Source organism: Labrus mixtus, unplaced genomic scaffold (assembly GCF_963584025.1).
Source record: "Labrus mixtus unplaced genomic scaffold, fLabMix1.1 SCAFFOLD_155, whole genome shotgun sequence".
Classification (NCBI taxonomy): Eukaryota; Metazoa; Chordata; class Actinopteri; order Labriformes; family Labridae; genus Labrus; species Labrus mixtus.
In genome coordinates, this window is record NW_026870235.1 from 45001 (window position 1) to 57500 (window position 12500).

At 50.4% G+C, this 12500-nt stretch overlaps 1 protein-coding gene across 1 annotated transcript in view; it reads right to left on the minus strand.

Moving 5' to 3' along the window:
- Positions 1-12500, minus strand: part of LOC132967139 (contactin-associated protein-like 5) — a 58339-nt gene that overhangs the window by 43454 nt on the left and 2385 nt on the right. Inside the window, exon 2 of the mRNA XM_061033990.1 lies at positions 11858-12051. Coding sequence (XP_060889973.1) covers positions 11858-12051 — 194 coding nt within the window. The remainder of the gene's footprint in view (positions 1-11857; positions 12052-12500) is intronic.

Here is a 12500-nt window from a genome sequence, read left to right on the forward strand (position 1 = left end):
TGTCTGTAAAACAAAAGAGATGCTGATCGACTTTAGCAAAAATCCACCTGACAAAGCACTAACGCTCATTAACAGCACAGCTGTAGAGACAGTGACTCAGTATAAATACCTGGGTACCATCCTTGATGAAAAACTGAACTTTGATGTGAACACTGACGCTATCTGCAAAAAGGCCAATCAGAGACTGTTGTTCTTGAGAAAGCTGTGTTGACAAATCTCTTCTGAAAATGTTTTATTCATCTTTTATTGAGTCCATTTTGACTTTTGTGATGATCTGCTGGTTTGGTAACCTCAGCATCGTTAACAAAAACAGGCGGGGAAATATTGTTAAACTTTGCCGAAAGATAGTTGGAGTTGTCTTGAATGATCTCAGCCATGTTTTTCAAGTAAGAGCCACTCGAAAGGCAAAGGCCATCTTGGAAGACCCTCAGCACCCCCTGCATGCAGAGTTTAGACTTCTGCCGACAGGGCGGAGGTTCACTTATGTTAGGAGGTCGAAATCAAATAGATACCTGAGGTTGTTTGTTCCATCAGCTTTTGGGTTTTTAAATAAGCTGTAGACACTTTTACTATGGACTGTTGGTCCTTTGTCCCTTATCTTACTCACGTCCATCATTATGATATCCACTGTAGTTATGTTTTATATGTATGTATTTATGTCATTGTGCTGTTTTTATGGATGTATTGACTGTATTGACCTCTGTTGCAAACCAAATTGCCCCTCGGGGACAATAAAGATTTTCCAAATCCAAATCCAAGTGTTTTAAACCCCCCCCCCCCCCTCTCTCTAGAGTCGATGCTCACACAGGTCACCATGTGGTGGACCCTGAAGCTTCAGTGTTTATCCAGCTCTTTCTGTGTTTTCTGTACTAAAAAGAACAGACACAGTGAACATGTTCCTGTTCCGGCTCTGCAGCGGGCTGCAGGCTGGAGATCAAAACCCAGACCTTACAGTAGAGAGACTCTCCCACTGAGCCACAGCCGCCCTGCTTCTAAGTACATCTGATGGTGATGTCATGAGTAATGAGGGACTCAGAATGTTCCAGTCAGTCAAAGCGAGTTAGTTTGAACTGAAGCTTCAACTCTTCATTCCTTTTTTTTTTCCAGCTCGGTGGTGACCATCCAGTCCTTTGTGGTCTGCATAAGTCTTACAACACAGAGGAAAATGCTCTGTTTCTAATGTGCTCTCCTTGTGATGTCACAGTGGGATCCCCTCCCCTCCCCTGGTATCTCCACCCATAGACTCCACCTATTCTCTCTACAGAGGAGTGATGTCTCCTGGGAAAACTCGGGGGGGGGGGGGGGGGGGTGGTCATTACATTTAAAGAGACACACACACCAAAACGGAGCGTTCTGAGAGAGCTGGTTTATACAGGGTCACAAACCTCCTCTGGTGCTTGATTCATGTTATATTTTGACCAAAGCACAGATGTTTCATTTAGACCACAGGGGGGCTGTTTGAAAAGGTGGAGGAGGGGACTGTTTGAAAAGGTGGAGGAGGGGACGGTTTGAAAAGGTGGAGGAGGGGACTGTTTGAAAAGGTGGAGGAGAGGACTGTTTGAAAAGGTGGAGGAGGGGACTGTTTGAAAAGGTGGAGGAGGGGACTGTTTGAAAAGGTGGAGGAGGGGGATGATATGTCCTCTTTAAGTTAAGATCACTCTGACTGCCTCGTCTGGTCTCCCTCTTTGTTAGCTGCTCTGATCCAGGTGGGAACAAACACAATAACAGGCCGGCTGTGATGTCATGTTTCTGAACACTCTGTCAGAGTATCTCAGGGTCTCCTCCTCTGACTGTGGTGACTCACCAGGGTGCAGCTCAGGATTCATTTTACACTTAAAACGTCAGTTAATTAAACCTCCGAGGACCTGAACCATCTCTACAACTCTTCAATAAACCTTCCAACAAGGTGGACCAGCTGAGCAGCAGACCAGCACAGTGTCTGCTGGTCTGCTGCAGACCAGCAGACACTGTGCTGGTCTGCAGACAGAGAGTTTCCTGTGAACTCGTCGGTTTAATAACACAAGCCCACTCCTCCGGTAATCAGAGTTGTTATTGTGTTAGAAGTAATGAAATTGGGAGCAGAACATAGTTGGGATACAAGAGGACTCAGCTCTTCTGTAAACGCTGCGTGGTCCTTGTTGATCCTCCTCTACCTGAGCAGCTAACAGGCATGAATATTAACGCATTAAAGGAGGAGAAATTAAGGACTACAATTTGTCTGGCACATTTATTCACAGCTTCTTTTAAAGAGAGGTTTTTTAAAATCAGGCTTTTCAAGGATAATGAAGGTAATCTGGACCCCTGCTCGAACACATTCCTCTTCCCACCTCTGCATATTTGCAAAGATGATTTCAGCTTATTCCCCACCGAGCAGATTGCAAATATTAGACATGGAATTATGTTAAAGCAGGATTTAAAACAGGGGCTGTGCCTTCTGTAACACTCAGGATACAACATTTAGTTTAAGTTAAATATGTATTTATAAATAATATCAAAAAACAAGATTAATGTGTACCGGGCTGATGTAGGTTAGACTCTTGGAGCTGGTGGAGAATTAATTAAACACACGACACAGAATGTTGGTAACCGGTTTTGTATTTCAAAGTTCTATTTTGAACAAATAACAAAAAAACACTTGAACTTAATCAAGGAAAATCCCACAATTTAAATAAAAGAAAATAGGCCTTCAATTCACAGATTCTTAAGGGCACCTTTTACCCTCCATACAACATATACTAAATATTCCCCAATTATCTTTGTATAAATCAATGCACCAAACACATTACACGAACTGCAGTTAAGTGTTGTGTGTGTGCAGAATGTGTTTATTTAGGGAGGGGAAATCCTGCCACACCATCCAGCCAGGCTTGAGGCCTAAAGAGGGAATCTTCATGAGTCTTTTGAAGTTGCTCCTTTAGCTCACCATCTTCTTTGCTCCAGCAATATGGCCTGACCTGTTTCCTTACAGGCAAACAGGTAATAAAATCACAAGTCTGCTCAACTTGGGAGCAGCAATTTAATCAAATGTTCCATTGTAGATGTCTGACCAGTGTTCAGTCCTGAAACATTCCTCCTCAGCAGCAGCACAGCAGCTCCTCAAGAGCTTCAAGTCTCAGTTAACTGAAGTCCAGCTTTGTGTCCAGGTTTGAAAGCACAAGTTTTAACTTTCAGAAGTTCTCCTTGACTGTTTTAGGAATGACTGTGTCCTGCTGCCTTCTGACTGACTCCTTGATTGGTTTCAATCAGGTGATTAGTTCACCTGGGGAAAGGGGGTAGATGCCGACTGCAGACTGCATCCAATTGGCTCAGGGGATTTGATTGACAGACGCTGTTGATGCTATTTCAGCAGTGTTACACTTTCTTCAAGAGTCAACTTTGAAAGCATCATCAAGCGAAACCTCATTTCTTTCCAATAAGGAGAGAAAGTGTTTGTGGGTCATTGAGTCTGACAGGATGTAAAGTGATAAAAGTCCTCAGAACATTGAACACACAAGTCATTTCACACCTCCTCTCCCCTGGCTTGCACTAATGAGGTTATTATCATCGTGTAGAGGAGTGTCTTCCTGTTGTTTCACACGTTCCTCCTGTGACAACAACAGGACGCCACGATGGCATTCCCGTTTCTGAGGTCGGAGAGAAAACGATGCAGAAGGAGAACGAGTCCAACTGAGGAGAAAAGTGTGCGCTCTACGTTTACATCTACAGGAGATTTAAATACTTATATTTAAATATATTTTAGAAAAATGGAGAGAGGTTAGAACACAGAAAGGTTTACAGACCCATGCAGAGCTGGATAAACACTGAAGCTTCAGAGTCCACCACATGGTGACCTGAGTGAGCATCCACTCTAGAGAGGAGGGGGGGGGGGGCTCTTTTCTGGGGGTCATTCTGTGTTGAGGTCATGAAGACGGCCCGGCTGTCACTCATAAACTCACTCGTTATGAGTTTCTCTGAGAATAAAAGCAGCCTCTCACAGGATTAGTAACTGTGTCATCAGACTGATCAGCGTTTGCTTGTTCCATACCATTTCTTCTTAAACGCTGCATCGTCTCAGAGATCCCAGAAGGCTTCAGGACTTCCTGCCAGCTTTTGAATAATAAGAATTCATCATTTTTTTCTCCGTGCATGGGGCTAATTTGGCTCGGCGTTGGCTCGGAGTGACTGAGAGCTCGCCGTGGAACCAGCAGCTGCTGCTCTCTCATTAGGCGCCCTCAGTTCGGTTCCTGGCAGCGAGCCGTTACCTTTGAGCTTCACTTGTTAAAATGCCAGACGGATGTGAGTTAGTATAGCAGCAAGGTCTCGGGGAAAGCTTGAGCCTGCTGACTCGGGCCAGACTTTCATTAAGGGATTGCAGACTAATTGGCTGCCATTCATTCTGTCCTGTCTTTAAGTCCATGTTCACATTAACATGGGGCGGGGGGGGCTTTGGCTCTAAACTGTCTATGTGAGCGTGCAGCTCTGCTCCTGATGCCTGTTTCTACTGATCGGATGTGGAGAGTGGGATCGTCGATGGGGTAGCTGTGGAGGGTCTCTGACGTGCTTCTCCTGCTAATATCATCCAAATACCATTTACAACGCTTTGGTGCCTCTTGGTTAACGGACACTCCTGCATGTTAATCTCCATTTTTAGCCTCAAAAATGTCCTCCACTTCATTAGCAGTTAGCATCCTGAATGAACTGATGTGACTGATTCAAGCCGAACAGTTTTCTTTACTCACATTTAAAAAATAAACTTTAGCTTTAAAAAATCTTTGAGGCAGGGCAGAGCTGAGTTCTAATGTTTGATTTGAATCTGTTAAAGTGGAGCTCTGTCTTTACAAAGCTTTTCCTACCTGTTGGTAACGTGTTCATAAACCCCCCCCCCTCCCCCCTCCACACACACACACTGCAGCGTGGCGTCTCTTATCAGACGTCCTGACATGAGGAGTGACGGCGTGTGGAAGCAGCTGTCACATCTTTATCATGATATTTGTTGTAATCAGTCAGCGACACGCAGCAGAATGTGTCTCTGTAAATATTCAGACTATTTGTTGAGACCTCGAGCTACGCTGATATTGATGTGAGACACGAACTGAATCGTGTGACTTTGTTCATGTTTACATAAAAACAACTTCTGGTTAAATATCTCAAACTGGAAAAAAGAGAGAATTATGCAACAGTTGTAGCAGATGGTTCATGCAATCTTAAAGATTGGCTCTCTGGTCGGAGGCTCCGGCAGACTGAGCAGCTGCTGAACACACACACACACACACACACACACACACACACACACACACACACACACACACACACACACACACACACACACACACACACAGAAAGATCTGCTCACAGCCTGAAGAGCGGTTTGTTATCTCAACTCAACCATCCATTATGAAGGAGAGAGACTCTCTGTGTGCTGGAGTGGATTGTAAAGTAACAGCTGTCCTTGGAGGAAGGATGTCCACATTTATCATCTTAAATTAAACATGACTGTAAAAACATTTGAACTCGTACCGTGTTAATCTGATGTTTTAAACGCACAGTATATAACTTCCACCACCAGGGGGCACTAAAGGAAAAACAAGCACAAAAGATGACGTTGAGGCTAGCAGGGAATTCTATAAATCACGCCATAGTTCCCCGATATGAAACCAAGAATTTTAGCAGACGGCTTCAAGCCTCTGAAACCTCTTACAGAGACTCTGTTCTCCCAGAGCTGGAGAGCAGCCCTCCTCTGGCAGCCCTGCAGCGTTCTACTTCCAGAGAGCTGGCCAATCAGGAGAGAGTAGGCACGTGGGGAGGCGGAGCCTTAAAGAGACAGCAGCTGAAATGACTCCAGTATCAGATCATGTAAAGCTGCTCTAGAAGCGGTAAGTCGAGGGTGATTTTATAAATCCAAACTCAGTCGTCATGGTAACTAAATAAAGTTTCTTAACAAACAGAACAAACTGTTGGTGTGTCTGTGAGCGAGCTGTATTTCAGAAAGCGTTTTTTGTCTTGGCTTCTGATTTAATTCTGTTTTATTTTGAAGGCGACGTTACATATTTATTAGCCTCACTTGACCGCAGAGCTCTGCCATGCTAACGTGATGCTACGCTCGGTCATCATATATTAAAGCTCAGAGATGTTTTTGAGTTTTTTTGACGAGCTCGGAGTGAGAAAATGTTCTGAGTCTGAGTGAAATATTTACGGAGCGAGAGAGAAGGAGGCGTTCTGAAAAGACTTTGACTCGTCTCAGAGAAATAAAAGTCGTGTTCAACTTGATGATATTTTATTGAATGGTAAGGTTCAGCCTCACTGTAACACAGAAACACGCCAGTGGGCGACTACACGCTCCGCCTGATTGGCCTGCCGAGGAGAAAAGTCAGAGAAGAACAATTCCACGTGTTGTCAGCAGCTTCTGACATAACAAACACAATGAAGAATTAATGACATGCGTCAACAAAAGGCGAGTGGCAGGCCGGCGTAACAAGCGGCGACACTACAGGGAGGACGAGAGGAGGAGACACTACAGGAGACACTACAGGGAGGACGAGAGGAGGACGAGAGGAGGAGACACTACAGGAGACACTACAGGGAGGACGAGAGGAGGACGAGAGGAGGAGACACTACAGGGAGGACGAGAGGAGGAGACACCACAGGGAGGACGAGAGGAGGACGAGAGGAGGAGACACTACAGGGAGGACGAGAGGAGGAGACACTACAGGAGACACTACAGGGAGGACGAGAGGAGGACGAGAGGAGGAGACACTACAGGAGACACTACAGGGAGGACGAGAGGAGGACGAGAGGAGGAGACACTACAGGGAGGACGAGAGGAGGAGACACCACAGGGAGGACGAGAGGAGGACGAGAGGAGGAGACACTACAGGGAGGACGAGAGGAGGAGACACTACAGGGAGGACGAGAGGAGGACGAGAGGAGGAGACACCACAGGGAGGACGAGAGGAGGACGAGAGGAGGAGACACTACAGGGAGGACGAGAGGAGGAGACACCACAGGGAGGACGAGAGGAGGAGACACCACAGGGAGGACGAGAGGAGGAGACACTACAGGGAGGACGAGAGGAGGATGAGAGGAGGAGACACTACAAGGAGGACGAGAGGAGGATGAGAGGAGGAGACACTACAGGGAGGACGAGAGGAGGAGACACTACAGGGAGGACGAGAGGAGGAGACACCACAGGGAGGACGAGAGGAGGAGACACTACAGGGAGGACGAGAGGAGGATGAGAGGAGGAGACACTACAGGGAGGACGAGAGGAGGATGAGAGGAGGAGACACTACAGGGAGGACGAGAGGAGGAGACACTACAGGGAGGAGACACTACAGGGAGGACGAGAGGAGGAGACACTACAGGGAGGACGAGAGGAGGACGAGAGGAGGAGACACCACAGGGAGGACGAGAGGAGGACGAGAGGAGGAGACACTACAGGGAGGACGAGAGGAGGACGAGAGGAGGAGACACTACAGGGAGGACGAGAGGAGGAGACACTACAGGGAGGACGAGAGGAGGACGAGAGGAGGCGACACTACAGGGAGGACGAGAGGAGGAGACACTACAGGGAGGACGAGAGGAGGAGACACTACAGGAGACACCACAGGGAGGACGAGAGGAGGACGAGAGGAGGAGACACTACAGGGAGGACGAGAGGAGGAGACACCACAGGGAGGACGAGAGGAGGAGACACTACAGGGAGGACGAGAGGAGGATGAGAGGAAGAGACACTACAGGGAGGACGAGAGGAGGAGACACTACAGGGAGGACGAGAGGAGGATGAGAGGAGGAGACACTACAGGGAGGACGAGAGGAGGATGAGAGGAGGAGACACTACAGGGAGGACGAGAGGAGGAGACACTACAGGAGACACTACAGGGAGGACGAGAGGAGGACGAGAGGAGGAGACACTACAGGGAGGACGAGAGGAGGATGAGAGGAGGAGACACTACAGGGAGGACGAGAGGAGGATGAGAGGAGGAGACACTACAGGGAGGATGAGAGGAGGAGACACTACAGGAGACATTACAGGGAGGACGAGAGGAGGACGAGAGGAGGAGACACTACAGGGAGGACGAGAGGAGGAGACACCACAGGGAGGACGAGAGGAGGAGACACTACAGGGAGGACGACAGGAGGATGAGAGGAAGAGACACTACAGGGAGGACGAGAGGAGGAGACACTACAGGGAGGACGAGAGGAGGATGAGAGGAGGAGACACTACAGGGAGGACGAGAGGAGGAGACACTACAGGAGACACTACAGGGAGGACGAGAGGAGGACGAGAGGAGGAGACACTACAGGGAGGACGAGAGGAGGAGACACCACAGGGAGGACGAGAGGAGGACGAGAGGAGGAGACACTACAGGGAGGACGAGAGGAGGAGACACTACAGGAGACACTACAGGGAGGACGAGAGGAGGACGAGAGGAGGAGACACTACAGGAGACACTACAGGGAGGACGAGAGGAGGACGAGAGGAGGAGACACTACAGGGAGGACGAGAGGAGGAGACACCACAGGGAGGACGAGAGGAGGACGAGAGGAGGAGACACTACAGGGAGGACGAGAGGAGGAGACACTACAGGGAGGACGAGAGGAGGACGAGAGGAGGAGACACCACAGGGAGGACGAGAGGAGGACGAGAGGAGGAGACACTACAGGGAGGACGAGAGGAGGAGACACCACAGGGAGGACGAGAGGAGGAGACACCACAGGGAGGACGAGAGGAGGAGACACTACAGGGAGGACGAGAGGAGGATGAGAGGAGGAGACACTACAAGGAGGACGAGAGGAGGATGAGAGGAGGAGACACTACAGGGAGGACGAGAGGAGGAGACACTACAGGGAGGACGAGAGGAGGAGACACCACAGGGAGGACGAGAGGAGGAGACACTACAGGGAGGACGAGAGGAGGATGAGAGGAGGAGACACTACAGGGAGGACGAGAGGAGGATGAGAGGAGGAGACACTACAGGGAGGACGAGAGGAGGAGACACTACAGGGAGGAGACACTACAGGGAGGACGAGAGGAGGAGACACTACAGGGAGGACGAGAGGAGGACGAGAGGAGGAGACACCACAGGGAGGACGAGAGGAGGACGAGAGGAGGAGACACTACAGGGAGGACGAGAGGAGGACGAGAGGAGGAGACACTACAGGGAGGACGAGAGGAGGAGACACTACAGGGAGGACGAGAGGAGGACGAGAGGAGGCGACACTACAGGGAGGACGAGAGGAGGAGACACTACAGGGAGGACGAGAGGAGGAGACACTACAGGAGACACCACAGGGAGGACGAGAGGAGGACGAGAGGAGGAGACACTACAGGGAGGACGAGAGGAGGAGACACCACAGGGAGGACGAGAGGAGGAGACACTACAGGGAGGACGAGAGGAGGATGAGAGGAAGAGACACTACAGGGAGGACGAGAGGAGGAGACACTACAGGGAGGACGAGAGGAGGATGAGAGGAGGAGACACTACAGGGAGGACGAGAGGAGGATGAGAGGAGGAGACACTACAGGGAGGACGAGAGGAGGAGACACTACAGGAGACACTACAGGGAGGACGAGAGGAGGACGAGAGGAGGAGACACTACAGGGAGGACGAGAGGAGGATGAGAGGAGGAGACACTACAGGGAGGACGAGAGGAGGATGAGAGGAGGAGACACTACAGGGAGGATGAGAGGAGGAGACACTACAGGAGACATTACAGGGAGGACGAGAGGAGGACGAGAGGAGGAGACACTACAGGGAGGACGAGAGGAGGAGACACCACAGGGAGGACGAGAGGAGGAGACACTACAGGGAGGACGACAGGAGGATGAGAGGAAGAGACACTACAGGGAGGACGAGAGGAGGAGACACTACAGGGAGGACGAGAGGAGGATGAGAGGAGGAGACACTACAGGGAGGACGAGAGGAGGAGACACTACAGGGAGGACGAGAGGAGGAGACACTACAGGGTGGACGAGAGGAGGACGAGAGGGGGAGACACTACAGGGAGGACGAGAGGAGGAGACACTACAGGGAGGACGAGAGGAGGAGACACTACAGGAGACACTACAGGGAGGACGAGAGGAGGACGAGAGGAGGAGGCACTACAGGGAGGACGAGAGGAGGAGACACTACAGGGAGGACGAGGGGAGGACGAGAGGAGGAGACACTACAGGGAGGACGAGAGGAGGCGACACTACAGGGAGGACGAGAGGAGGAGACACTACAGGGAGGACGAGAGGAGGAGACACCACAAGGAGGATGAGAGGAGGAGACACTACAGGGAGGACGAGAGGAGGAGACACTACAGGGAGGACGAGAGGAGGCGACACTACAGGGAGGACGAGAGGAGGAGACACTACAGGGAGGACGAGAGGAGGACGAGAGGAGGATGAGAGGAGGACGAGAGGAGGACGAGAGGAGGAGACACTACAGGGAGGACGAGAGGAGGAGACACTACAGGGAGGACGAGAGGAGGACGAGAGGAGGCGACACTACAGGGAGGACGAGAGGAGGAGACACCACAGGGAGGACGAGAGGAGGAGACACTACAGGGAGGACGAGAGGAGGACGAGAGGAGGAGACACTACAGGGAGGACGAGAGGAGGAGACACTACAGGGAGGACGAGAGGAGGACGAGAGGAGGAGACACTACAGGGAGGACGAGAGGAGGACGAGAGGAGGAGACACTACAGGGAGGACGAGAGGAGCGCTTTAATAATTGTGTTGACACCAGACCGGCCCACACCTTGAAATGTGTCAGAAAAAGTGAGAGGAGGTGTTACGTGAACCTGACCTCCGTGTCATCAACGCTCCTGATAACACGCCACAGAGACGAACGACTAAATGTGTGTGTGTGTGTGTGTGTCTGTGTGTGTGTGTGTGTCTGTGTGTGTGTGTGTGTGTGTGTGTGTCTGTGTGTGTGTGTGTGTGTGTGTGTGTCTGTGTGTGTGTGTGTGTGTCTGTGTGTGTGTGTGTGTGTGTGTGTGTGTGTGTGTGTCTGTGTGTGTGTGTGTCTGTGTGTGTGTGTGTGTGTGTGTGTGTGTGTGTGTGTGTCTGTGTGTGTGTGTGTGTCTGTGTGTGTGTATGTGTCTGTGTGTGTGTGTGTGTGTGTGTCTGTGTGTGTGTCTGTGTGTGTGTGTGTCTGTGTGTGTGTGTGTGTGTGTGTGTGTGTCTGTGTGTGTGTCTGTGTGTCTGTGTGTGTGTGTGTGTGTGTGTGTGTGTGTGTGTGTCTGTGTGTGTGTGTGTGTGTGTGTGTGTGTGTGTGTGTGTGTGTGTGTGTGTGTCTGTGTCTGTGTGTGTGTGTGTGTCTGTGTGTGTGTGTGTGTGTGTGTGTGTCTGTGTGTGTGTGTGTGTGTGTGTGTGTGTGTGTGTGTGTCTGTGTGTGTGTGTGTCTGTGTGTGTGTGTGTGTGTGTGTGTGTGTGTGTGTGTCTGTGTGTGTGTGTGTGTCTGTGTGTGTGTATGTGTCTGTGTGTGTGTGTGTGTGTGTCTGTGTGTGTGTGTGTCTGTGTGTCTGTGTGTGTGTCTGTGTGTGTGTGTGTGTGTCTGTGTGTGTGTATGTGTCTGTGTCTGTGTGTGTGTGTGTGTGTGTGTGTGTGTGTGTCTGTGTGTGTGTGTGTGTGTGTGTGTGTGTGTGTGTGTCTGTGTGTGTGTATGTGTCTGTGTGTGTGTGTGTCTGTGTGTGTGTGTGTGTGTCTGTGTGTGTGTATGTGTCTGTGTGTGTGTGTGTGTCTGTGTGTGTGTATGTGTCTGTGTGTGTGTGTGTGTCTGTGTGTGTGTGTCTGTGTGTGTGTGTGTGTGTAGGACAGGAAGTGATGTCATTCAGCCGTTGGAAGCCAAAGTCATGAAAAACGCTGATGAGCTTAAACATTGGACTCACCCCCACGCCATCCTCATGTCTGTACTGTTTCCAGGCTCGGCCCGTGTCACTGTAGAGCAGCTGATAACTGCTGACCCAATCCCAGCTGTCATAGCGTCCCTGTGTGGCCACCGCCGTGACCTCCATCTGCTCCCTGAGGTCCACCTGGATCCAGGGCTCCTGGTCCGTCACCATGGGAGACCAGCCTCCTGCTCCTGGAGGGAAACATCAAACATCAATACTGAGGAAGTGAAGTCTATGACCTGATGAACACACACGGCGAGACGATGGCTTCAAGGTCACGCTCCAGCCGCCACGTGGCGGTCCTTCAGGAAGACAGCTGATTCATTATGAAACCAGTCCAGCAGGACGGACAACATGACGCAGCAGAATCCTGCAAGGCCGACAGTAAAGCGTCCGTTCAGTGAGCGCCCGGCACACACAGCTGTTCACACGTGCTCACAAAGCACGCCGGTTTTTATTACTGAACGAGTTCTGACCTCTAACAGGAAGCGGCGAGACGATATCAGCACGCCAACCTTTAGACCAATCTGTTAACACACAGCTGCTTCAATTATTATGATGCAATCATCATGTAAAAAAAAACACCTTTCACAGGTAAAGAGAGGAGAGAGAGCGAGACACCTGAAACCTGAGGAGCGCT